This window comes from Pezoporus occidentalis, unplaced genomic scaffold, assembly GCF_034315485.1.
Source record: "Pezoporus occidentalis ecotype Australia unplaced genomic scaffold, CSIRO_AGI_Poc_V1 ctg201, whole genome shotgun sequence".
Taxonomy (NCBI): domain Eukaryota; kingdom Metazoa; phylum Chordata; class Aves; order Psittaciformes; family Psittacidae; genus Pezoporus; species Pezoporus occidentalis.
Window position 1 is genome coordinate 620,445 of NW_026913868.1, and position 26,325 is coordinate 646,769.

Consider the following 26,325-nt stretch of genomic DNA (forward strand, 5'->3'; position numbering starts at 1 on the left):
ATAGCACAGATATAATTTTGGTCTTTGTTCTGTTCAGATGACATCAGTGGACCCACGGTCTCCTTTGTCTATGGCGTTTGCACTTCCTAGAAACATGGAGGGCCCCAAGCTACAGACCAAGATGAGCACATGGACTCCACTGAATTCTCAACTTATGAATGACAAGGCAAGTTCTGTGCAAATGAGTGAAATTCATAGAATCCCAGAATTGCTGAGGTTGGAAGGGACTTCTGAAGATCATCTAGTCCAACCCCTCATGGCAAAGTCACACAGAGCTCAGGATCTTGTTTGGAATGTGCTCAAATCCCAAGACAAATTCTCAAGTTCACTTCACAAATTCTCAAGTCCTAGAAAAAATTAACTTATGCTCTGCCTGTGTAGGTCATGAGTACTGTAATAAGAACTTTACTATTAGACGTATGAATATATCAAACACACATACAGTCTTTATTATATATACATATATATAAAAATATTATTACATAAAAACTGGAAGTTCTAATGTACATTGTTTAAAGTATCCAAGTATTTAGTCCAAGTATTGTTATTTTGCCAAATCAGTTGTTTTCAAACAAAAAATTTGTATTCGTTTCTTAGTGAAAGTTACCAAATCATTCTTTTTCTGCACCACAACGCTTTAGTTTAAGACCAGAGCAAACTGAGTGTCAGAGTAAGTTTCTGAGTGGCCAGTGTGTGCCATCTCAGCTCGTAGGAGAGGCCTCCGTACCCATGCCCTGGCTTCTCTGCTAAGCCTTGCAGCGATGAGCCTCACTTGATATTTTGGAAACTGAAGTGATGCACTCAATTTATAAATAACAAGATGCGTTTCCTAACCTCCCACTCTTTATACTATATATGTTCATGTATCACCAGGAGCATATTACTCCCCTGGAATTCAGTTTAAATGTCTTTTGATGATTCATAGCATTTAATCCAGAGAGGGCCGTTACATCCGGTAGCCTGGCTTCCTCGATTTCTTGGGCCCTCTTGTTTCACACAGTTCTCTCAGTCTTGAGTTCAGGAACTAGAATTTGGCTAAAATATATCTTCCACGAAGGTATCCAGACTTCCTTTGGGGTTAAGAATCTTATAAAATAAAAATTTCATCACTTCCCTAATAATTTTCTCATGATTAATCCCCTCTACCATGAAAAGATGAAACCTTGGTCCTGTCTGAATACCTGTAGCATGAGCATCCACTATTTAAATCTTCCCCTGATAGCTTATTAAATCCTCCTGTAACCAGTATTTTTCCCTTGTGGAAGGACTTTTACCCTGCTTCAAGCCAACACTTGAACTTTTTTTGATAAACTAAACAGATTGAGCTCTTTGTTTTCTTTTCAATCTGGCATATTCTGCAGCCTTTGAATCATGTTAATGTCTGTCTCCTACACCCTTTAAAACATATATTTACAGATGCACATCACTGTATGATCTAACATTGCATGTTAGATCTAGCTAGTATTAATCTAACTAGAAATAAAGTATGATCTAATTAGAAATAAATATAGGGGTGAAACCACCCCTTACCATCTTCTTAATCCTCTGCTCCTTAAGCAGTCTGATGTTGCATTGGGCTGCAGCAAAACTTTCAGAAGTTCCTATTGAATTGTTGTATACTCAAATGCTAAATGATGTGCCAGGTAGGAAAGAACATACCATAAGCTCAGTGATTAAATTCATGATAACAAATGTTCGCTTGTTTCTGATCCAGGTTATAAAGCATTGACCTCCCTGAAACTTCTTTTTTATATATCAGTGTCCTGCTCTGCACTGTTAGCAGAAAAAAAAAGTACTTCCAACAAAGTCAGTGCTGACAGCTGAAATGAGGAGATAATCCAATTGATATATAGATATAAGGAGCTAGTGAGTGAGAAGGTGCCATTTTCATAGAACCATATCTCTGTTTATTTCTGCATTCTTGAGTTAAGGGAAAACACAAAGAGAAAATAATTTATAGATGGGAGGTATGTGAAAACCAGTGAGAAGATGAAAGCATAGAGAAAAGAGATGGCTGAGAAATGTACTTGTTAGTAGAAGAGGTAATGACGGGCAGGAGTGGTGAGAATTCATTCAGCTGCTGCCTCCATCTCTGGTTTTCTGCCCTTACAACAGCTGTTAGAATTAGAATGGTTTGGGTTGGAAGGGACCTTAAAGATAATCTGGTTCCAACCCCCTGCCACGGACAGGGACACCTTCCTCTAGACCGGGTTGCTCAAAGCCCTGTCCAACCTGGCCTTGAACACTGCCAGGGATGGGGCAGCCACAGCTTCTCTGGGCAGCCTGTGCCAGGGCCTCGCCACCCTCACAGGGAAGAATCTTCTCATAATACCTAATCTAAATCTCCCTTCTTTCGGTTTAAAGCTGTTACCCAGAACACAAAAGACTATCCAGGGTGTTACTACTGGGACACAGGCAGTCGTGGTTGTTTTTAAGTCAGGATCACCATCAGGGAAAGACGAAAAGCAAGAAATCAGAATTAGGAAAACTGAAATTATGTAGCATTCATAGTTAGAAAAACAGAGGGTGGAGTATTAGATATACCAAAGTTGTGCTACAGTCAAGAATGACGAACGATGGGGCAGCCTGCTCACCTGCAACAAAACCAGACAGACTCCATCATCAGCCCTGCTGAGTGCAGTGCTGTGCTGCCATTAAGGAAGGGCTGGAAGTCAGATGATTTGCCTTCTGCTGGGCAGTCATTCAGGTGTGGGGTAGAAGAACCACCAGTAGCATTTGCAGCAAGGGGTGGAAGGATTTGCCAGGCAGCCTTGAATTTGAGCTTATTTAAAACCACCTGAAGACATGGAGATGAGATGGCAGATCTTAGGAGCAACCTAGGCTTCAGGTTGTGTCCAAGGCCAGCCAGCTGTACACTGTAGGTATAACTCCAAGGCCTTGGAGGAGAGGACAGTAAACATGGGCTTGATCAAGGCAGAGGATGATTACACCAATTTTGGGCCATTGTGTTGCTAATTATTGCTTCCAAGTGCCTGGAGTAGGCAGAACTTTCTGACTGGGCTGGCTCAGATGTATCTCCAAGAATGCTGAAAGCAAATATGTCTTTCTTTGATCAAAGACCATTAACATTGCTTTCAGTTATATAAATAGCTTCCTGCTTCTCTTGAATTATCCCACACCAAACTTAGATCTTTGACTATTCATCACTCTCTTGGGCAAATCCTTTTCCAAGTTCTGCTTGTTAAGTTTGTTTTTTTTACACTGCCAAGTGTCCCACATGCAAATAAAGCAAAACATACAAATAAAAGAAATGTCATTTTCCACCCCTCTCAAGAGACACTCCTGCTGAGAGAGACAGAGCTAATACTGTCAACTGTTGCACCAGACATCCACACTGATAATATCTTTCTCTGCAGGAACCTTCTTTGCTGGCTGTCATATCAATAACATGTTTGGAGTTTATAATGATCACACATATTTTCCTAGTTGTGGTTAATAGCTGATTTTATGTGCAGTTACAAGCTCTTTGATCTGTCTTCTGGAAAAATCATGTACAACATTTCTTCACTTCCCAGGTCACAATCCTGAGTACAGAAGGCAGTTTTGTGGCAGTGGGAAGCCATGTGCTAGTGCTTGCAGGTCTAGCTCCCTATGGATAAAGGTCAACATCATAAGTCCTCCACTGTGTTTTGCTACTGATCATCCTCCATGTTACTTATCACTGTAAAATGACCAGGGAACAATGATTGGGCTTACTATGTTACTCCTAAGGGTCTTGCTGCGTTAAGATTGAAGCCATCACTAGGGCTGTGTGTGTTGTATCCTTTCTAGAAGATTTCAGGCACTCAGTGTCTCCAACTCAGGAGAACTGAAAATTCTAAAATAAAGAGGTAGGAAGCCAAGCTTCTGATCTCAGCAAGCACATGAGACATCACACATCACTGTATGCCCATGAGAGTAGGGCGCTATGTTGGTACATCATGTGGGCAGCAGCTGCAAAGCAGGAAGCTGAGAAGTAGCACATTGCAGCCACTCTGCAGAGCTGTTCTTCACAGTCCTGCACACAGAAGCCTTGAACTTTAGAGAGTTTTCTGCAGTGAAAGGAACCTTCCACAGGATCCAGTCTGTAGAGTTGAAGGTTAGGAAGAAGTAGATGAGACCTTTCTGTATGAAGCCTCATCTTCACAGGCCTTGGTGCTCGTGGGGAACTTTAACCATCCTGGTAGTTGCAGAAGGGACAACACAGTGGGCGCATGCGATCCAGAAGGTTTCAGGAGTGCACTGAGATAACTTCCTGAGACAGGTCATCAAGGAACCAACAAGGGAAGGTGCTCTGCTGGACCTCATACTTACAGAGAACGAAGAACTGGTTTGAGATGTGAAGGTCAGGGACAATTTTGGCAGCAGTGACCAGGAGATGATGGAGTTCAGAATACCTAGAGGAAAAAGCAAGACTATTTTCAGGATCACAAACCCACACTTCAGGATAGCAGACTTTGACCTCTTTAAGGATCTATGTGGAAGAATCACACAGAATGTGGTCCTAGAGAGAAGAGAGCTCCAGGAAAAAGGGTTGATTTTCAGACTTTAGTGAGGCTTTCAGTATTGTCTACCATAACATCCTCATAGATGAACTGATGAAGTGCAAATGGAGAGTGAGGTGGACTGAAAGCTGACTTACTGGCCTCAAAGGATTGTGATCAGCAACCCAAGTCCAGCTGGAGGCCAGTTACTAGTTGAGTACGTGAGGGGTTACACTGGGGCCAGGATCATTTAAAATCTTCATTAACTACTTGGATGACAGGGAAGAGTGCACCCTCAGCAAGTAATTGTAGATGATACAGAATTGGGAAGAGTAATTGATAGGCTAGATGTTTGTCTCAGTACATAGAATCATCAAACAGCCAAGGTTGGAAGGGACCTGAAAAGATCATCTGGTCCAACATTTCATGGGAAAAGGAGCCTAGATGAGATTCTCTAGCCTCCTATCCAGTTGTGTATTGAAAATGCCAGAAAAGGAGACTCTACCGTGTCTCCGAGCAGATTGTTCTGGTGATTAAGAAGAACCTTGACAGGCTAGAGAAATGGTCTGACTGTCTGCAGCGAACACCAAGTTGACCACAAGCCAGCAAAGAAGGCCACCATTTTGCTGGGCTACATTAGGAAGAGTGTAGGTGGCAGGTCAAGGGAAGTGATCCTTCCCCTCTACTCAGCACTGGTGAGGACAGATCTGGGATCCTCAGTAGAAGATGTGGACTTAATGGAACAAAACCAATGTTAGGCTGTAAAAATTAAGGTTGAGAGATCTGAGGCTGGTCAGCCTGGAGAAGTGAGGTTTATTGAGGACCTTATCAATGTATATAGATATCTGATGGGAGGCATAAAGAAGACAGGGCCAGACTCTTCTTGGTGACATTCAGTGAACAGACAAGAGGTGACAGCCACAAATTAAAATACAGAAAGTTGCATTTAAGTGAAATATATATATATATATATATATAAATAAATCTTACTGTGAGGGTGATCATACACTGTAACAGGGTGCCACACAAGCTGTGGGGTCTCCATCAAAGAAGATATTCAAAACCCATCTGGACATGGCCTTGAGCAACCTGCTTTAGTCCAAACACCTTAGCAGTGAGTCTGGACTAAAGGATCTCCACAGGTTTAGAATCATAGAATAGTTAGGGCTGGAAAGGACCTTAAGATCATTTGTTCCAGCCCCCCTGCCATGGGCAGGGACACCTCACACTAAACCATCTCACCCAAGGCTTCATCCAGCCTGGCCTTGAATACCGCCAGGGATGGAGCATTCACAACCTCCCTGGGCAACCCATTCCAGTGCCTCACCACCCTAACAGGAAAGAATTTCCTCCTTATATCCAATCTAAACTTCCCCTGTTTAAGTTTTAACCTGTTATCCCTTGTCCTATCACTACAGTCCCTAATGAATAGTCCATCCCCAGCATCCCTATTAGGCCCCCTTCAGATACTGGAAGGCTGCTATGAGGTCTCCACGCAGTCTTTTCTTCTCCAGGCTGAACAGCCCCAACTTTCTCAGCCTATCTTCATACGGGAGGTGCTCCAGTCCCCTGATCATCCTTGTGGCCCTTCTCTGGACTTGTTCCAACAGTTCCATGTCCTTTTTATGTTAAGGACACCAGAACTGCACACAGTACTCCAGGGAGGTCTCACAAGAGCAGAGTATAGGGGCAGGATCACCTCCTTCAACCTGCTGGTCACACTCCTTTTGATGCAGCCCAGGATATGGTTGGCTTTCTGGGCTGCGAGCTCACACTGCCGGCTCATGTTAAGTTTCTTATTGACCAACACCCCCAAGTCCTTCTCCACAGGGCTGCTCTGAATATGGAAGTTTCTTCCAAACTCTTCCATTCAGTGATTCAGTTTATATTTTGTAGATTGGTTTTCAAGATGTATTTTTCTTAGGATACATTGAATCCCTTTTAAATATTCAATTTTATTTGTGTGTGTGTTTTATAGATATTTGAAGAAAGAAGAGCCTTGCTTGGAAAATGGGTAAACTTTTCTCTTTAAATGTTATGTTTAAATATATATATTATACTTAAATATTTCTGAACTGAGGAAGAGATTGCTATAATGGAAATGTAAAACCTTTCTATTTTGAAAAACGGGTTCATTTCTTTATGTGAAAGTGAGCTGTAACTGCTCTACTTTTGAGGAAGATAAAGGTGTAAATTTCCTCAGTGCCCACATTCTGTAAGCTCTAAACATGGGAAATCATATCCCACCTGAAATGGGATAAGAAACCCTGGAAAAAGGTCTGTGAAGTCTTCAAAGAAGATACTGGATGTTTAGGTATTGCCATTGCCTGCTAGCAGGTCTTTGAAACCCGTAACTAGTGGCATGTTATCTACCAAATGCACACATATGGCTCCTCATACTGTAACCACTGAGCACCTCACATTTTTTTGTTGTCATTATCTTCACAGCTCAAACATAAGACAGGAAAGTGCTGTCACCCTGTTTTGTAGATGAAAAAATGAGGCACAGAAAGACATGAGATGGGATTTGTCTGCCCTAACCACACATGATTGCAAGTTAGGCAGTCAGGCTGGGGTGTCTCTGGCCGGGTGTCTATGTCTGAAACATAATACTCAAGCCTGTCTAGTCTGGTCATCACAAGCTCCTTGTGGAGTCAGCAGAGAGAAAACAGTGCTTCCAGAAGGTAATTCCTCTCACTTACTGTAGGACGAAAGATCAGCCCTCTGGGGGCGCCTGTTTCTTCCCACAGCCTATGAGGGGGGAGTCGTACTGGGCTGCTTGAAAGGAATACAACTCTAATTGACCTATGCTGAAAGCCAATAGCAGAGCATGCAAGGACACAAAATTTGCCTGAATCCTAAGCTCACCCATTAAATATCACATTGTGTTTTTTCTTTTATATGGCAAAATCCATGTACTATCCAGCCACTATGGGAAAACAGCTGTAGTCTGCTCAGTCTCTTGTGGAAAAATGAATATAGATTCAGGGATGTTATTGCAATAAATGATTCAGCTGAAAGTATTAATATGGCTCAGTAGTAACTGTATGGTTGAGCCCCGTGCACGTCTTTGTAAATAGAATCAAAGAACCAGTTATATGGTCATAGATGATACAAAAGCTAAACAGAAATATAGAAATGATGCTTTATAAAAGTATTTGCACAGTAACTTTATTTGAACTATGATGCTTAGTCTTTATGCCTAATAGGTCACTCGTGGAAATTTTTTGCATGTGAACTGGTCTTTACAGACAAGTATTTTGATTTGAAGCTCATAAGCTTTATTCATCTTGATAGGAAATATACTTCAAATCTTCTTGACATGCATGCATTTTGATAACAAGGAATTTCACAGGCACCAAGAAAACAAAATGATTGAATTATTGTTGTTCAAAAAACACCTTTTAGCATGACTGTCAGTAACTGACAGACCTAAAACCTGTCTTCTGAACACTGTTGGATGTTTTTAAATGCCCATGGGATATACCAGCAAAAGGGCAAAAATGTTTCCATTAGAACCCTCACTGAAAGAACCAAAAATCTGGAAATACTTCTTCCAAACACATGTCAGAGTGCTGAATCATCTTCTGAAAGGTTACATTTCTGACCCTTCATATGACACAAGATCAGGAGCTCTCATCACGCTCCTGTAGAGCTAATTCTCTTGTGCTTCTGTCATCTGTCATACTGATGCAAAGGGTGCAGAAAGCACAAAAGCTGCTCTTAACTCCCTTCAAAGCCTGTGGCACTATAGTATCTGGTATGCAAAGCCTAGGGCACTTTGAGTTTGAGAGAAACTGTGTCAAGAAATCACAGTGCTCAGGGCAGGAGTTTTAACATTGATTCACATGACCTTCTCCAAGTGCTCTCAGGAAATATGGACTAGATGGAACTGTTGAAGGGGGGAGTTGTATAGCTGGGAACCCACAGCCAATGTAGTTGTAAATGCTTTATTATGAAACTGGAAGGCTTAAGTCTGTCCTAAGTCCAGAATTGATAAGCTTTTTCAGTAACATCTGGATGATGGAATGGAAAGTACATACTCATCTGCAGATGATACCGGGCTTGGAGAAATTTCATGGCTTTTGGAGAGTAAAAATCAGAATTAAATGATCTGCAGTTTGATAAGGGCAAGTGGAAAGTGCTGCATATTAAGAAAGACATTTACAAAAACTACAGAATTGAGAAAATCCATTAAAAATTGCTGGGAACTATGGTGGATTGAAAATTCAATGCAAGCTGAGAGTGTCTTAGAATTGTAATAAAGGGAAATATCCCAAAGGGTTGTATGAAAGGCAGATCCATGCTCCATTCTGCTCCCTGCATTTTGAGAAAGCTGAGATCCAATTGGATATGCTTTTGAGAACAAGTCAGATGTGAGAAGAGTCTCAGGTCCAGAAAAATATGAAAATAATCTTTTTACTGTAGGGAAGATGGAGGAAAGATGTAATAATATCTTTCCAATGACACACAAAGGATGTCCAAAAAGAGGAAGGGAATGATCTGATCTCAGTGTTCACATTGGATAGGATAAGAAATCATGGACTTGTATTGCAGTGATGGAGAGGCAATTTAGACATGAGCAAAATCCAGTGCTACAGATAATTCACTGCTGGAATGGTTTGCCTAGGGGTCAGGGGTGGGATCTCCATCACTGGAGTCTTTCGAGAACAGGTCAGACAAACTGATGTCAGGAATGGTTTAGGTAGAGTGGATCCTGCCTTGTGGCAGAAGATGAACCAGCTCAGTGTTTCTCAACATTTTTACACTGAAGGACCATCCAACCTTCTGGGAAAGCAGAACAGGTTGCCTTGTGTGGCATTGCCACAGCGGTTTTCCTTGACAGCCAAATAATGATTAAACTTTGGCTGCTCACTGTTCATTTTATTTTATCTTTGTGATTTTATTTGCATGCATCCAGGGACTATGTATGTGCATTTTCATTCAGTTTTTTTTTCTAGTTGTGCCACAGAACATCTTTGATGTCTCCCAGGCTTGTTGTGATCCATAAAACATGGGTTGAGAAACAATGAACTAGCTCACCCGAAGGGATGTCATTTCTCTGTTCCTGCACTGCTGGGCAGTCCTGAAGGGCATGGGACTGGCTGTGCCATCACTTGCACTATCCAAGGTGCTCAATGGGACCCTCTACAATTTTTTGGCTGTTTCAGATTGTGCTGAGCTCCACAAAGTGGTATTGCTGCATGAAGTGAAAGCAGTGGTGGTATGTAGCAGCTGTTCCCGTGCACGCATATTTGCAGGATTTGATCCTACTGAAGGCATTTATACCTCCAGTATACCTCCAGGATACCAGCTCATTTACCCAAGTATCCAGATGCACATAGAAGAGAAATTGTGCTGCTGTCTTTCAGTTGAAATGCTTTTGACAGTTAAACTGTGCAAGGGTTAATGTATCTCTGCTAATTTTTTTCATTCTAGTTGCTTTTAGTCTGTATTGCACCCAGGGCAGATGCCTTGACATGCTGCCTCTCAGCCTCCTTTTCTGCAGTGTTCTGCAAGCCAAAAATTCCTCCCATTAATTCAAAAAACATAAAAGTATTTTGCTCTACCTTAACGTTCAGTGCTATCATGCTGACACCCAGGTTAATAAGTTGACAGTGAAGCTGGGGTTGAACTTGTAGATTAAGACACCTAAGCTTCAACGTCTCCAGGTGAGCTGAGCATCTCAGTTTCCGTTATAGCCAAATGAGATGTAGACAAGTCAGGGGAGCACAGACAGTGATTCAGTTCACCCTGTGGGCTACATCTTCTGTTAGTAATTTATACAGCACATCCGAGTGTTCCCAGGTACTGAAACTTGCTCATTCACACTATGAAATTGTTCGCACTCTCCCTGGCACGATTCTGGCCTGGGCTGGTAGCACTTTTCCAGTCATTGTTCAGACACAATTTGGACATTAGCCTGGCCAGGAACCTTGCCAAATTCACAGTTTAAATCTAGCCACTTTGTTTTGAAGGGTGTGAATACAATAGGGGGGGCATATGTGTTATCTAGCTCTCAGTCTCATTATCTATCTCTCATATCACAGCAAATACAATGCAGGACTTGCAGGCAACTCTCATCCTTGGAGTGATAGCTTTAGGCTTTGCAGGACACCCCACCACACAGGGCAATGGTCTTTGGGCAGCTTAACCCCACCCCTAGTCACTGCAGACCCCCACCAAGCCTTCCTCAACAGTCTTCACAGGATTCTTCTCTTGCAAAATTTCAGGATTAGTTGTGTAACTACAGTGGTGAAAGCAAAACCAAACAGATCCTAGGGGCTAGCTGGTAATGGCTGACATGGAGCTGCTTGGCAGCAGAGATGTTTAGGATTTGGTTGGGTGGGTTAGTGTATCTTACGGATATCAGGTGCCTGCCTGCTTCATCCCTTCTCACTCAGGTCCTGGGTCACCAACACATCCCTTCATCCATCTGGTAGAAGATAGGTAGGGAGGAAGGGAGGGGAAAATTGCTTTTCCCTAGGTAAATCATCTCCATCTACTTGCAAGCCATTCTGCATAAAAGCTTAGATGACTAGAGAATTCATTCCTACATATGCAGAATGGAGGGGTGCCTGCATGTGCTTGTAACCCTCTGAACTCAGGTTGACGTGCTGGGTTGGAGATGAGTATTATGTCCCATTTCAGTGGATAGTTCAAGTCAGTAAAACAGCTTGTCTTCTACAGCAGAGAGGGGCCTCTTTAGGTTAAGCGGCACAGCCTCTGTACTTCGGCACTGAGGTCCTGGGCTCTCCCTGTAGTGTCAGGCTGTGTTATTTGCGTGTGTGCACTCATGGATTAATTGTAAACTGATCGCAGAAGCAGGCACTGAGCACTCTGCGTTGCCAGCTTAGCCTTATGTCATACAGTCCCTGGGGAGACATTGTTCACCAGGGCTTTGGGAAAGGCACAGAAAAGGGGAAAACTGTTCCTAGCTGTGCATAGAGAAGGTGTAGCACCTTAAAAAGAGGAATCCTGTCCAACTGGTTGGGTTGCTGTAATCACACACAAGGGGAGGAACTGTGGAGAAAGGCAGCCAAATGTAGGATGGGGATATGCTTGTTAATACTGGAAAAGAGACAAATTATGCCTACTTAACTACTTGGCTGCTGCTGAATGCGATAGAGATGAAGCTATGTGTTCCCATGCTCCTGACTGTGCAGTGCTGCTTTAAATGGAGATTCCCTTGCAGTGTAAACACAGGTTAAGGATGCTGGAAGGAACTGCTTTGTTGCAAAACTGATGGCAGAATGGGAAGAGTTAAATATTCTGTCTCAACAGACAAGCTAGATTTGCTTTGATTAGTTCACTTAATTTCTTGGGGTGAAAGAGAATAAGCCAGTCACCCCTTGTCTCTGAAACATACATGGGAGAAATTTATCTTTGCAAATTGATAATTGCAGATTGTTTTAATGAGAAGAGGATGTAGCTGTGATCATGAATGGGGAGTGTACACAGCAGCCGCTTTTCCCCTTTAGCATGTGACAGAGAAAACCTTTCATGTCAATCTGAGGGTCAGAAGGGGACAGGCAGAACCTCCTGTGTCCTCCTCTGGTACACCTTTGTCTGATTTTATTCTCAGGGAACATATTTCTAAGCCCCAAATCCAAAGGTCCAGCTTCAGTTTTTCCTTAGTACTTTGCTGAATGTCATTAGAGGTGAAATTTATATGCAAAACAGGGATGGGAGGAAGAGGGTGTATTCCTTAATTTACTGTCTGTGTCTGGAAAAGCACGGACATTTGGAAGCTTTTTTCTGTTTGGCATTTCACCTCTCTGGGATCACCGGAATGCCAATTCCACACTTTCTTCATGCTGATTTTGTTCAAGGTCTTGCAGAGGTGTTAGCAAGAAGGAGAAGAGCTACTTCTTAGACTTCATTCTCCAGTACTGGAATTAAATACATCCAGGTAGAAATAAAGAAAGAAATAAAGGGTTCTTTAATATGATCTGGAAAGAAATTACTTCTCAATTACTTTTCATCTGCATAGTATATTTTAAATTATATTCTGCCAGTCCTGCATTTGACCATAGATTTGAGGAAGGAGGAGAGCAGAGAGAAAGAAAAAAGCTGAATTTCTAGTCTGTTTTGTTCTGAAAGGGAAGGGCAGGGACATTGGACATTCAATCATTTACCTGTAATAATAAAAAGTATATATAAGAACTGCATGATTTTTTCTTATTAGTTTTAATTTTTGGAGGTCACATTTAACTAAGGATTTCAAATGCCCCTGGGGTTAAATGCAGAAATTAATGCGGTGTGATTTAACCTGTGGAGAGCAAGTTGCCAACTTTCCATAGCTGGCTTCAGGAAACAGTCCTGTGAAAGCAGGGTGTGTGTCTTGGGGATGGCCAACACGTGAGAAAGAAACAAACAGGGAAAAGCAGAATTCCCCAACTAGGGGAATTCCCCAACCAGTTCAAATTTCCCTTTGAAAAGGAGGTGACTTGGGGTCGAGGCTGCTCTTGCTGTGCTAGGAAGAAGGGTGAAGCAGGACTTGTCTGGACCCCGTATTTCACCTCTGGAAAGCCATCTTCAACCATGTTGTGGTTCTGCTGCCTGCAGTTCCCACTGGGGATTCCAGCGGATCCTCCCTGCAGCCGCCGTGGTCCTCTGACAATTTCTGCCTCGCGGCACTCTGCTCTGCCCTCGCAGCCAGGACTGCTCTTGCAGGTTTTTGAGGCAGATTGCACAGATTGTGGTGTGAGGTCAGTCTCCTCCCAGGAGAGTCGTGCTGACAGGGCCCTTTCCATCCTCTGCTGTCAACACAAGCTAAACACCAGCTACTGCCACCATTGCTCCCACCCAGTTTACACAGCTCGGCCTGCTCTGCTCAACAAAGCATTGTTGTTGCCATTGTAGCAAAGTGATACATGCTTGTGTGGTTACCTGAGGCTCATTTCTTCGGACAGCTGTTTTAATCCTCCTCTTTAGATACCCGTCATAAGCATGGAAATGCTGTTAAGAATCTTTCTTACTACGCTGATGGATCTATGCCTCAAATTTTCCCTGTGAGACATAGGCAGCTGATTCTGTTTCTCTTTTCTCCGCTCCTCTGCAGTAGGAATTTCTCTCCAATGCAGTGGGATTGTGAGAATAAATACTTTAAATATTGTGAGGCACTAAAATATTGCAGTAGTGGGAGTCATAGAAGTGTCAGGATAGATGAGGAATCAGCACCAAACTCACTGCAATTTGGGACCCAATCCTGTAAACACACATCTGAGTATCCTTCTTTCCGTGACTAAAGCCAAGTCTCAGAGCTGGTCCCAGGAGCAAAGAGACTTGTGAGCATGAGTGTGTCCTGGACTAGGCCATCCTGGATCCTTTGAGGATTATAAATCATATGTTACGTGGCTTTAGAGTTTCTTTTAATGTAGCCTCTGCATTTGTTCCCAGTACCTACGTGCTTTGCTCTCGAATGAGTCACCAGAAGCTGCTGCTTATGCAGCTTCTCTTGCCTTAAATGTGTGCTTTATTTTAAGAAGCTGAATCTCTGGTTTCTCAGAACCTGAAACTCCTTTTTTCAGTTTGACAAGTGGACAGATGGTCAGAGGCGGAGGATCCTGGTGGACCTGTTGGAACGCTGCTCCCTATCACAGCAGAAATTCTGTGCCAAGCAGCTACAGAATCGAGTCCCCACTGAGGCTCTAGATTTTACCACAAGGCTTCCTAGAGTCCTGTCTTTATACATCTTTTCCTTCCTGGACCCACGGAGCCTTTGTCGATGCGCACAGGTAAAAAACCCAGCACGTACCTAAGGTTCAGAAATCAGGCCAAGCAAGATTAAAGAAAAGAAATAGCACTAGTTGTCAGCAAAGACATACCAGTGCTGTTCATGACGCAAGAATATCTTCTGACTCGGCAGCCTGGTGCCAAATTCTTAGTGATGCTTGTGTGAGACCGAATGCAACACTTCCACAGATCCTAAATTAATCTAGATTGGTCAAGATTTGCAGAAGTGAAAAGTAATTTTGGATACTCAGCTCTAAGGCATTTAAAATGTGGCACAAGACTGATTCTTCCCAAAGAGGAGGCCTGGTACTTTCTGAAAATCATGTTCTTTTAAAGTACCTTGCACTGTGTGTACAAAATCATTAATTGTTTTGAAAAATATTGGCTTTGTGCTAGTTGCAAAGAACTGCACATGATGCTTTAAGAAAACCAGATCCTTAGAAATCCTTGAAGGTAAAATGTTGGATGTGGAGAAGCAGAGAAGTTACAGATGTGCTTTTGAGCACAGTGCCTAGGATTCAGTCTTTTGTGCAAAGTGGCTAAGACTCCAAAAATACATCTGCATGAGACGAAGTGCTATGAGGCGATGCCCAAAGTAGTTCTGAATGAATAAGTTCAGATATTGGTGACACCATTACTGCCCTAACATAGCACTCCTTATAGAACTATGAATATATCAAAACCTCAGCTTGTTTAAAGCTTGCTGTACTGTCTTTCTCCAGCATTTCACATTTTATGTGGCTGCAAATCATGCTATTCATTCACAGGCAGGGAGATGACGGGTTAGGAAATTGCCTACTTAGAAAGAAAGGCCTTTCCATTGTTACTTGTGTCATATCATTGGGCAGCTGCTATTATTATAAGTATGGAAGTGCCAATAGATGACATGTCCTTAAGCTGGAACAAGCTTTATCAGTGGAAACAAAGGGTTTATTCCATCTACTGTATTCTCATTGAGTAGAAGTGAGAAGAGCGTGTAGCAAGTTCACTGCGCTGGACTTCAAAAGAGCAGACTTTGGCCTCTTCATGAACCTGCTTAGTAAGGTTCCATGCGATATAGCCCTAGAGGGAAGGGGAGCCCAAGACTCTTGGTTGATATTCAAGGATCACCTGCTACAAGCTCAGGAGTGTTGCATCCCAACTAGAAGGAAATGCAGCAGGAGGGCCAGGAGACCTCCTTGGATGGATAAGGAGCTCCTGAGGAAAATTCAAAGGAAAATAGAGGCTTATAAAAAGTGGAAGCAAGGAAGACGGCCTGGGAAGAGTACAGGGATGTTGTCGATGAAGCTAGGGACTGGGTAAGGAAAGCCAAGGCCCAGTTAGAATTAAACTTGGCTAGGGATGTTAAGAATAACAGGAAGGGATTCTATAGGTACGTAGTGAATAAAAAGCAGACTAGGGACAACGTAGGCCCCCTCTGGAAGCTATCAGGAGAACTGGCTACACAGGATTTGGAGAAGGCTGAGGTTCTGAATGACTTCTTTGCCTCGGTCTTCACTGGCAAAGGCTCTGACCAAACCACCCAAGCCTTGAAAGGTAGAAGGAGGGACTGTGAGAATGAAGACCTTGAGCCCACTGTAGGAGAGGATCTGGTTCGAGACCATCTTAAAAATCTGAACATGCACAAGTCCATGGGTCCTGATGAAATCCAGTCCTGAAGGAGCTGGCAAATGAAGTTGCTAAGCCACTGGCCATCGTATTTGAAAAATCATGGCAGTCAGGTGAAGTTCCTGATGACTGGAAAAAGGGAAATACAACCCCCATTTTCAAGAAGGGGAAAATGGATGACCCAGGCAATTACAGACCAGTCAGTCTCACCTCTGTGCCTGGCAAGATCTTGGAGCAGATTCTCCTGGAAGGCATGCTAAGGCACAAGAAAAAAACAAAGTGCCTGGTGACAGCCAGCATGGCTTTACTAAGGGGAAATCCTGCCTGACCAATTTAGTGGCCTTCTATGATGGGGCTACAGAACTGATGGACAGGGGTAGAGCAGTTGATGTCATCTACCTGGACTTCAAAAGGAGCATGACCAGCAGGTCGAAGGAGGTGATCCTGCCCCTATACTCTGCTCTTGTGAGACCTCCCTGGAGTACTGTGTGCAGTTCTGGTGTCCTCAACATAAAAAGGACATGGAACTGTTAGAACAAGTCCAGAGGAGGGCCACGAGGATGATCAGGGGACTGGAACACCTCCCGTGTGAAGATAGGCTGAGAAAGTTGGGGCTGTTCAGTCTGGAGAAGAGAAGGCTGCGTGGAGACCTCATAGCAGCATTCCAGTATCTGAAGGGGGCCTATAGGGATGCTGGGGATGGACTATTCATTAGAGACTGTAGTGATAGGACAAGGGGTAACGGGTTAAAACTTAAACAGAGGAAGTTTAGATTGGATATAAGGAGGAAATTCTTTCCTGTTAGGGTGGTGAGGCACTGGAATGGGTTCCCGGGAAGGTTGTGAATGCTCCGTCCCTGGCAGTGTTTAAGGCCAGGTTGGACAAAGCCTTGGGTGAGATGGTTTAGTGTGAGGTGTCCCTGCCCATGGCAGATGATCTTAAGGTCCTTTCCAGCCCTAACTATTCTGTGATTCTATGATTCTATGAAGGCCTCAAATGATTTAAAAAGCTTAACGAAAAGTTTAAATGGGACATAAACAATGCTGAAGAACTGTACTAGTTTAAGGAGGTAGGAGAATTACATCCACAGCACAGAAGTCTCTAGCTGCCAGTTTGGATGCTTGAGACCCCAAGGTTTCCAACTTACCAGGCATTCACAGGTGAGCTGGTACTGGAAGTACCTGTCTGAACTGGATCAGCTCTGGATGAAGAAATGCCTGCGTTTCGGCTGGTACATCAACTTCTCCCCAACCCCATTTGAGCAAGGAATCTGGAAGAAACATTACATTGAGATGGTGAAAGAGCTGCATGTCACAAGACCAAAGGTACGTACCTACTACTGCTACAGATGTTTGGGGCGAGTGGGAAATTTGGGCTGGTTGGGTTCCTCACACCTTTGCCTCTTTATCTGTCTGTAACTTTCCACTTGTAAAATAGTAGATTCATCATTTTAAATTAGAATCTAAACTCTTGTGTTGCCATGTGCTCTGGTTTCCCAACATCCATCCCTGGTAGGTGTGGGAAGTGAAAATCTCACTGATTAGGAGAAGCAATCACCAAGGTCAACCTCCTGTGCTTTCAGGATGTTCTGGAGTAATCCTGTATATTTTTCTCTCCAGCACTCGAGGCTGTTCCCCTATCTTTTTCCCCTGTTTATACATCAATTGATACCTTGTCTCAACTTGATTAAGCAGAAATGGGGTACCCAGCAGCACCCCTGCTGACATTTCAGAGTCAGTTTACCTGGTGGAAAGTTAAAAAAACACCCCTTATGCCTGTTACAGCCCTTGGTGTTGTCCCTTTCTCTCCTTTTCAAAGGTGGCAGGGACATTCTGGGGAGGTGGAACATTACTCGGTAGCCATTGCTTTTTCCTGAGATTCACTGATGCCATGTCTACTTTACAGGGCTGTGAGGGAAGATTCTGCCCTGAATTCCAAACTCAACCCTCTAATTTTAAGCAAACTCCCCCACAGACTTTCTCTGTAGTCAATAGAGAGACGCCAATGCATCTCAAAAGCAGCTCAGGTCATTTTAATATAGATTATGAGACATGGGTGATGACACACACTGTCAAGGTGTCTATTTCTGTCCATTGACCATAATGGAACCTGGAGAGACTAATTTTGAGTTAATACCCAATTCTCAGAAGCCTAAAGTTAGGCAAAATAAATCTCATTTTCTTTACAGGCTAAAATTTATTTTCTCTTTTAACCTCTCTTATTAGACTCCTTCAAAGGATGAGTTTGTAGTTACTAATGTGCAGCCGATAAGAAGCAACATCCCAGAAGCAAAACCTTTTGTGCCAGGAAAGAGGACAAAAAAAGAGAAAAAAGAGCTCCCACCATGGCGTTCATCAGACAGGCATCCTACAGACACCATCCGATTCAACTACCTCAACAACTATGATCCCATTGAGCAGGCCAGGCAGGCGTAAGCTTTTCTTTTGCTTACCTTTTGCTTTTTCTGCAACATAGGGTATGTCTGTGTATTTTGCAAGCTCACTTTGCCTGTGCTTCAAGCTGCCTGAATCCTTATAGTTCAGCAACATGGTGGCAAACCCACTTTGCTGCTCTTCTGGCTTTTCTTGGATTGACCTTGGTCCAGTTGTAGTTACAGCAGCACTACTTTGTGTCCTTTTAGCACAGAGCAGATTAGTGGCCGCCTGTAAAATAGGTTGTAAGTCTTGGGGTTGTTACTCAGCTGTAATGGGAAGAATCTGGTCAAGAGTCTGTTCAAGAGCTTTTAAATACAGCTGCAAGGTTGAGAGGAATCTGTCACTTTTGCACAGAAGAGGAAGAATTAATTGTGATGAAATATAATTTTATCACTTCAAGGATCTTCGGTCTGAAAAGAGATTTAGATGACTGAATGGGGGTGCAAGTACAAAAATATGAATATCCTATAGAACATTTAAGTAATGAATGTATTTGCATCTACACTTCCAGGGATAGAGTGCCTAGATCTGTCTGATTTTGGGTTCTCAGGATTATCTGGTCAGCAACTGGCAAAAGAAAGGCATTTCCACCATGAAGTACAGTTTTGCACATTGACTTGTGTTAGGACTGCCCCATGTTTTCCTTCGACACATCTGGCATCAGATGTTTTCAGAATCTTTGATCTGTGGTCAAATTTCCGTGCGTTAACAAACACCAGTAGAAGCAATAGCAAGGAGGCAGCAGTAGTCATCTGTGGGCAGTGTTTGGCCCATTTCTTGGTTAAATCTCTGTTAATACCACCTCTCATTTTTCATGGGCTCACAGTAGTTACCTCAATTCAGCTGATGTGCCATAACTTGTGAAACTGGCCAGACTATCATTAGTTCGAGCCTGGTGAACAAGTAGTGGATTAGCGTGGTAAATGCCTAGTTCCTGTGTGGGTCCCTGTGAAAAGGACTGCACAGCTTCTCACCCAGTCATATGTGAAGAGAGGAGGAGATTCCTCTTCACTGTGCCAACAAAAACCTTGGGAACCCACTGAGCCACAATGAAGGTATCCAGATTGCACTTTCAGTAAATAACTGATAGAGCTAAGATTAGCCCTGTGCACAGGAACAATCAACCCATGCATTATCCCAGCTGAGTGATTACTTGGCTAAGCAGTTGTGCACTTACGTAGTCTCCCAATGTGATTAACTTTGCTGGACCCACCACTCCTCCGGGGTGTTCCACAAAGTTCCCAGTGTCTGAGCAAAAACCTTTTATGAATCATTTTTTTAATCCGCGTCCCCTAGTCCTAGGATACTGCACTACTTCAAAGAGCTTTCCAGTTTCCACCTCACCTTCTTTCTGTGGTATGTTTCCAAACTCTAGCACCACTTTAGGTAGAGTTCTTTGAGGCTTTTAAAGAAACAGTTTAACAAAATGCCTCTTGCTGCAAATGGATGTCATAGAATCATAGACCTGATACTATTTTTCAGTTGTGCTAAATGTTTCTAGGTAGCAGGTCCCAAAGGTTTCTCTGAGGTTTAGGGTTCCCTTTTGCTAGCTGTGACCCACTGTCAAAAGTGGGACAAGCCTTGTTTGAAGAGTTAAAAAGCTGTTTGTTCCAGCATTGAGCTGTAGACACAGCTGTCAACCAGATGCAAATGATTTTGAGTTGCTAATGATACAGTAAGCACACTGACTGTTTTCTTCTCCCGAGATTTGAGCCTCTATCCATTTGTGCAGTGGAGAATATTTTAATGCCAAGTGTTCTAGCAAGTCTAGCATTTATTCATAATTACAGAGGATTATTGCAGGGAGAGAAATGAATTCTGTGAGATTTGCTTGTTTATCAAGGATCTCCCTTTAATCTCACTTAAGCTGAAAGTAATTACTAGTGTGTAGTCTCATCTGTAATGGTTATTCAGCAACACAGGTGTGCTGTTTCAGGTACTGACCCACCTGATATTCTGGTGCTTCTTTTCTATGGACACATTGCTAACAGAGTCCACACTGCAGCTCCTTCCTAGAAGTCATAGAATCACAGAATGGTTTGGGTTGGAAGGGACCTTAAAGTTTATGCAGCTCCAACCCCCTGCCACAGGCAGGGACACCATCCACTGCAGCAGGTTGCTCAAAGCCCCATCCAACCTGGCCTTGAACACTTAGTCCTCCTACTAAGGTTCTATGTGGTATCCTCTATCCTTTGCTTCTAGACAGCTACCAAGGGATTAGGTCTTCAGCACTTCACGTCTCCTATCTACAGCAGGAGCAGTGAGACACCACTTTTCATGCTTGAGTGTTCCTCAAGTGCAGGCTTTTGGTGGAGGTGGAAGTGGCAGCTAATGCATGGCTTGGGCAGGTGTAGGTTGCCTATCAATGGCAGCACAATGGCAAAGTGGTCCCCTCAAGGGTGCCAAGCATTGACTTGGATGGCTGATGAAGGCCATGCTCAGCCAATTGTGTCTTAGTTGAGCTAGGAATCTCATATGAATGCTATGCAAGATGATCTACCTCACTGCAGCCTACAGGCTCAGGCAGACCTAGCCTGACCAGTGCACAGGGTTGTAAAGTAGAACAGAGAACCAAGATAAAAATCTCTTCCCCCCCAGGCTGTGTTAGGTATAGTTACTCTTCAGTTTAGATGAATTCTTGGAGCTCAAGGGCATAACAACCACTCTTCTTGTAATATGAATGTCGTAAGTAATGAAATCTATGTAAAATGAGATTCCTAAAACAATAGGAGTGATGTCCCAAAATACAGGGTTTTGCAAAGGGACTCCAGCAGAGGAAACAGGTTTTGCTGCAGTCTGAATGTATATAGAGAACAGTGAATCTATTCTTGAGGTGATGAACGTGTGTGAAAAGATGCAGCAGAACTTGCAGAAAAGCAGCAGAAAGGCAAAAAGTGGTGGCTGAGAAAGAAGGACTAGAAAGAGCACTTGTGGGCCTGGAGGTTGACTGGAATGCTATGAGCCAAGAAACCATCCTTTCCATTAAAGTTCTGCTGTGCTGAGGAAAATCACGCTTGTCGAAAATTTATTTGTGAACAAACAAGGTTACATCAAAGAAATACCTGATGTAACAAGATTACATCAGGAATACCTGATGCCATCATCAAAGCAATGTGTGAGGCTAGTCACTGGCTACTCTTTGAATCAAAGTTAATCTGCCCAATGCCAAGTTAAATTTTGTAGAATTTAAAAGGTAAGAAAAAAAATAAGGTTTTTTCTAGCTCTTGGGCCTGGTAAAATCTCCTCTGAGCTGGACCTCACTCTATATTTGCTTTTTGGTCCAAAGAGAGGTGAGAACACTCTTGTTCTTACCAGGCCAGGCTGGATGGGGCTTTGAGGAACCTAGTAGAAGGTGTCCCTGCCTGTGGCAGGGGATTGGAACTAGATGAGCTTTAAAGTCCCTTACAACCCAAACCATTCCATGATTCTGTGTTCATCCTAACAGGGTGCACATGCTAGAGCTGAAATATTGTCATTTAAATGGCAGAGTTGTCATCTTTTTCTTTACTGCCCTTTTGAGAGGAGTCATTAGCTACATGCTCCCTTCCACAGTACCAAAACTATGCTGCTGTGAATTCACAGTAGAGAACTTATCCTTGCTTAGCCAAAATAAGGTGAAACATGGAGAGTGTAAAAAGCTACAGTCAATTCCCAGAGACAAAAGGAGTCCTAAGAGAGCTAACACAAAACATATACTTCAGGCTATAAGACTATAATTATATAATTTCAAGGGTATTTACCTTTGAAAAACAAGTAATTCTATTTCTGTAGAGCAATTGAGCAAGGGTTTGGCTTGGACAGAGCTGGTGCTTCACATCACAGGGGAGAACTATAACACTGTGCCACAGCTAGGTAGTGCCCCAAAATGCCAGAATGGTGTTAATTTGAAATCTGGATTATAATTGAGACTTGATTTGTTTGGATTTTTTCTGATGGATTTTTTTTTTTCTGCTTGCTCAGAAAGGCATGAGCTTGTATTATTCAGTTTTTACTGAATGGCACAAAAGAGCCTCAGTGACAAACATCACTGTGGCACACAGGAGATAGGACAGAGATCCCCAAATATGTTCTCTGAGAGGTTATTTGGTTTAGATGGGATCCTGTGGGAAAAGCTTCAGAGTCACTGAGCAATGAAATTAAGAATAGCAATGATCAGATGTGTAGTCTAGGGAGTGGTGAGGTGATAGAGAAGAGATACAGACAGCAGTTGAATTACAAATTGCCTGGAAGGGGTTATCAAAACCCTTCAGTAGAATTATAGCTGTGACTTTTGGTGTTGCTGCACGTACATGTGCAATTTATCACATGGATGATTTCTGGTAGGACTGCTTTGTTTTCTGCCTCAATTGTCCAGATAGCTTTCTGTTTATATAGAAACAAAGCAGAGAGCAGCAAGGATGGATTTGTCTCTTTGGGCACACAGCAATATTGAAAAGGTGAAGTGAAAGATTTTTATCTAGAGCATGGAATCAAGTTAGCAAATTTTCCCTGGGACTCTGATCTGCCTAAAAAGACCAGGAGGAGCAATTCTTTCAGTCCAAGCATGTACAGTTCTGCTGGAAGGCATCTGGTGTTTGTGCTGCTTGTTGCCAATAAATCAAAAGATTTGCCTCCCACTTTATCATGAATAATGAATTCCGATTCTAGCCTAGTGCTGGAACCTTGCCAAGATTGTGTCCTTGTGCCTCAAGAAAGAGCCCTGCTACTTCTCATGACAACAGCTCAGGCAAAATGCAGCCTCCTTCTCCCCCACTGCCCAGCCAGCTTGGGCTTCTGGAAGCCAACACTTAATTCAGTTAGATAATTTATGGACGTAGGCTGGCTCTAAAAACAGTTGCATATTGTACTGGAGTGTTTAACCAATGAGAAAATAATTACTTTCAGTAATTGTTCTGTTAGCAGCCTTGGCCCGGTTTCTGAAAAAAAAAGGGGCTTGCTTGCGTGAGAAGGGCATGGTGTTTCACTGTCCTTCGGAATCCTAATGCCTGTCTCCTGCTTATTCGTGTTTCTGAATAGTCAGCCCAGTACTTTTTGCCTATTAGGTTTGTGGGAACTCACAACATTCCGTAAGGGAAGAAAGTGGGGTGAGAAACACTGAGCTCAGCACTGGGAGCGAGAGACCTGCCATTCTTTTCTTGGCTCTGATGCCCTTTTCCTTTGCAGCACTGAGAAGCTCATCTGCACTGCTTACATCTTCTTGACCTTGAAGTGAGATTATGATGGTGATATACTGCAGGGGGGTGCTCTGACACCATAAGCATGGACACTAGACAGCAGTAGAAGTTAATGTCATAGAAACATGGAATCATAGAACCATAGAATGGTACAGGTTGGAAGGGACCTTAAAGATAATCTGGTTCCAACCCCCTGCCACGGACAGGAACACCTTCCGCTAGACCAGGTTGCTCAAAGCCCTGTCCAACCTGGCCTTCAACACTGCCAGGGATGGGGCAGCCACAGCTTCTCTGGACAACCTGTGCCAGGGCCTCACCACCCTCACAGGGAAGAACTTCTGCCTAAGAGCTCATCTCAATCTCCCCTCTGTCGGGTTAAAGCCATTCTCTCTTGTCCTGTCCCTACAGGCCCTTGTCAAAAGCCCTTCTCTGGTTTTTGGATGAGGCCTTGGGTGATATGGTTTAGTGTGAGGTGTCCCTGCCCATGGCAGGGAGGTTGGAACTAGATCTTAAGGTCCTTTCCAACCCTAAGTATTCTATGATTCTAGTTGGCCTCTTTAGGCACTGGGAGTTGCTCTAAGGTCTCCCCAGAGCCTTTTCTTCTCCAAAATCTTAATTTTCTCATAAATCTTAATTTACAACCACAAGACCAGGTCTGCGTTGTATCTAAAAATAATAGAATCATTTAGGCTGGAAAAGACCTTTTAAGATTATTGGGTCCAACCACAAACCTAACACTGCCAACTCCACCAAGATGACCAGTTAATTCCCCATAATAATATTTTGGACTGGATTTTCTCTCTTGACTGTTAGTGGTGTGTTTATAAACAGATTGCAGTTAGCCTTAATTTCCTATTTGAAATAATACCTGATTTGTCTTTATGGCTCTTGATCTGGGTCTCAGACAAGTGAGTACCAGATGTGCTGGTGTTGGCTGCTTATGAGAACATATGTATTATGTGGTGTGACTCTGTTTCTTTATAGGATAAATGTTGCTTTTAGAGTATGTCTTCATCCTTTATATTCATTATTTTTTTATTCATACTGTGCTTTTTAGCATGTCTTCCAGGAGCCCAGAGATGCTGGTGATGGAGCTGGGAGATGCCCCCAGAGATTGCACAGAGTTTCTGCTTTAAATTCCCTAATTGTCTATTGCAGAATTTGAATATGGAAAGGGAATGAACTCTTTCAGAGCACATGTGTCTATGAACCTGCCTGAGTTCTTAGCAAACTACCTCACAGGATGGATTTTACTCCTGATACAGGAAAAACATGGCAGCTGGGCATATTCCAGTACTTCACTTAATTTTCACTCTGGAATATTCCTGTTCTGCCAGTTCATTGTCCTGACTGTAGCACTAGCTGCATATAAATTTATAAATACATACACATCCACATATACGAGAAGTATTTGGCTATAAAACCCATGAATAAGTAACTTGTTGGAGGGGCAGTCCCCCAGCCTTATTTATGTTACATGAACCTCTCAAATTCATTTAGCTAAACTTGCCTTACTGTGAATTTCCCTAAGCTAATGTAACACATAACATGGATTTAGCTAAAATCAGTAAGTCTCAGGCTAAAGGCAGGTTTATGAAGGCTAGAAAATATCATAACTTAAAAAATAGCAACTTACTGCCCTCCTCTGAGCCACAGTACCAGAGTTTGCACTCTTGGTCTTCCCCAGGTGCAAGATAAAATTTATTTATCTTAAACTATGTCTTTTCAGGTGGCAGTATCATAAGGGATTTTCTTTTTCTCAGCCCCAGGGAACCAACTCCATAGCACTCATTAATACCGTTCTCTTCAACTCTGCAGGAGAAAGAAAGGAGGAGGAAAGACCCCAGACCTTAGCCGGCAGGCAGCTGAGAAAAAAATGAGGGCAGGTCGTGGATCTAATAAGCTCCAGAAGACAAAATCACTGGTAAGTATCACCAGCTTGCAATTACATCAACGGGGGCCCACTGTCAGACACACCCAGGGACAGTTTAGCTCAGAGTTTTTACTTTACTTAAGTGACTGTGAAGCTTTGCTTCTGCTGTCATTAGGCTGCCTCTCCTTAAGGGAGATACCTGGGCAGGAGCAGGACACAGAGTTCCCCTATGGCTGCCCCGGGGGCCATCTGTCATTGCAGCCTAGACATAGTCCGTCTGCCTCCGGTGGGAAAAGGGCAGCAACTGCACGCAGTGACCTTGTTATCTGCTCCTCCCTCCCTTTGCTTACTGTACAGTGTCCTAACAGCCTGTTGCCATGTTTTACAAAGCACTGGATCAATTCTCATATGAGACTTGCATCTCTTCCCAAAGCTTCTCTTCTTTGTTGTCAACTTTTGATCATTGCAGTTTGATGCTCATTTATTCTCTGTTCATTGCACTGAGCCTGAGCAAGCAGCCCCAAGGTCTTAATACTGAGGATTCATTGTGCTCATCGCTAGTAAAATAGGGCATCCTCACATGAAAGAGTCTAGGGAAGTCAGGCTTCCAGAAAGCATCACGGGTCTGAGCTTTTGTAGATACAGCAACAAATAACTGGCAGAAGAAGGACGTGCTCACAAGCGTATCAGGGGTTTTGCAGACCTTGAAGTGTGTTTCCTAAGCAATGAAAGCCAGGGAACACATATGAGTTGAACTAAAGAAGGTTTACATAAAAGAGAGGCATTGTCTCCTGAGACTGGGAGCCATTCTCCTGACCCAAATACAGCCTGTTTGCAAGGAAATAGATTCAGACAGTGTTAAAGAACAGAAAATATTCAGCCTGTGTCTTACAATTTCCACTCTCCAATAGCTTCCTCTGTAGCCCTTAGATCAGAGCGCCCTTACATGGCTTCATTCCGCCACAGCTTCCCATTTCAAATTGAAAGCTGTTTTATTGTCAGTCCAGAAGTGA

General features: G+C 43.1%; 1 protein-coding gene across 1 annotated transcript in view; it reads left to right on the plus strand.

Annotated features, from left to right (window-relative positions):
• Positions 1 to 26,325, plus strand: part of FBXO16 (F-box protein 16) — a 36,951-nt gene that overhangs the window by 5,257 nt on the left and 5,369 nt on the right. Inside the window, exons 2-7 of the mRNA XM_062618609.1 lie at positions 38 to 166; positions 6,463 to 6,498; positions 14,018 to 14,224; positions 16,991 to 17,155; positions 18,056 to 18,261; positions 25,258 to 25,363. Of these exons, the coding sequence (XP_062474593.1) occupies positions 38 to 166; positions 6,463 to 6,498; positions 14,018 to 14,224; positions 16,991 to 17,155; positions 18,056 to 18,261; positions 25,258 to 25,363 (849 nt within the window). The remainder of the gene's footprint in view (positions 1 to 37; positions 167 to 6,462; positions 6,499 to 14,017; positions 14,225 to 16,990; positions 17,156 to 18,055; positions 18,262 to 25,257; positions 25,364 to 26,325) is intronic.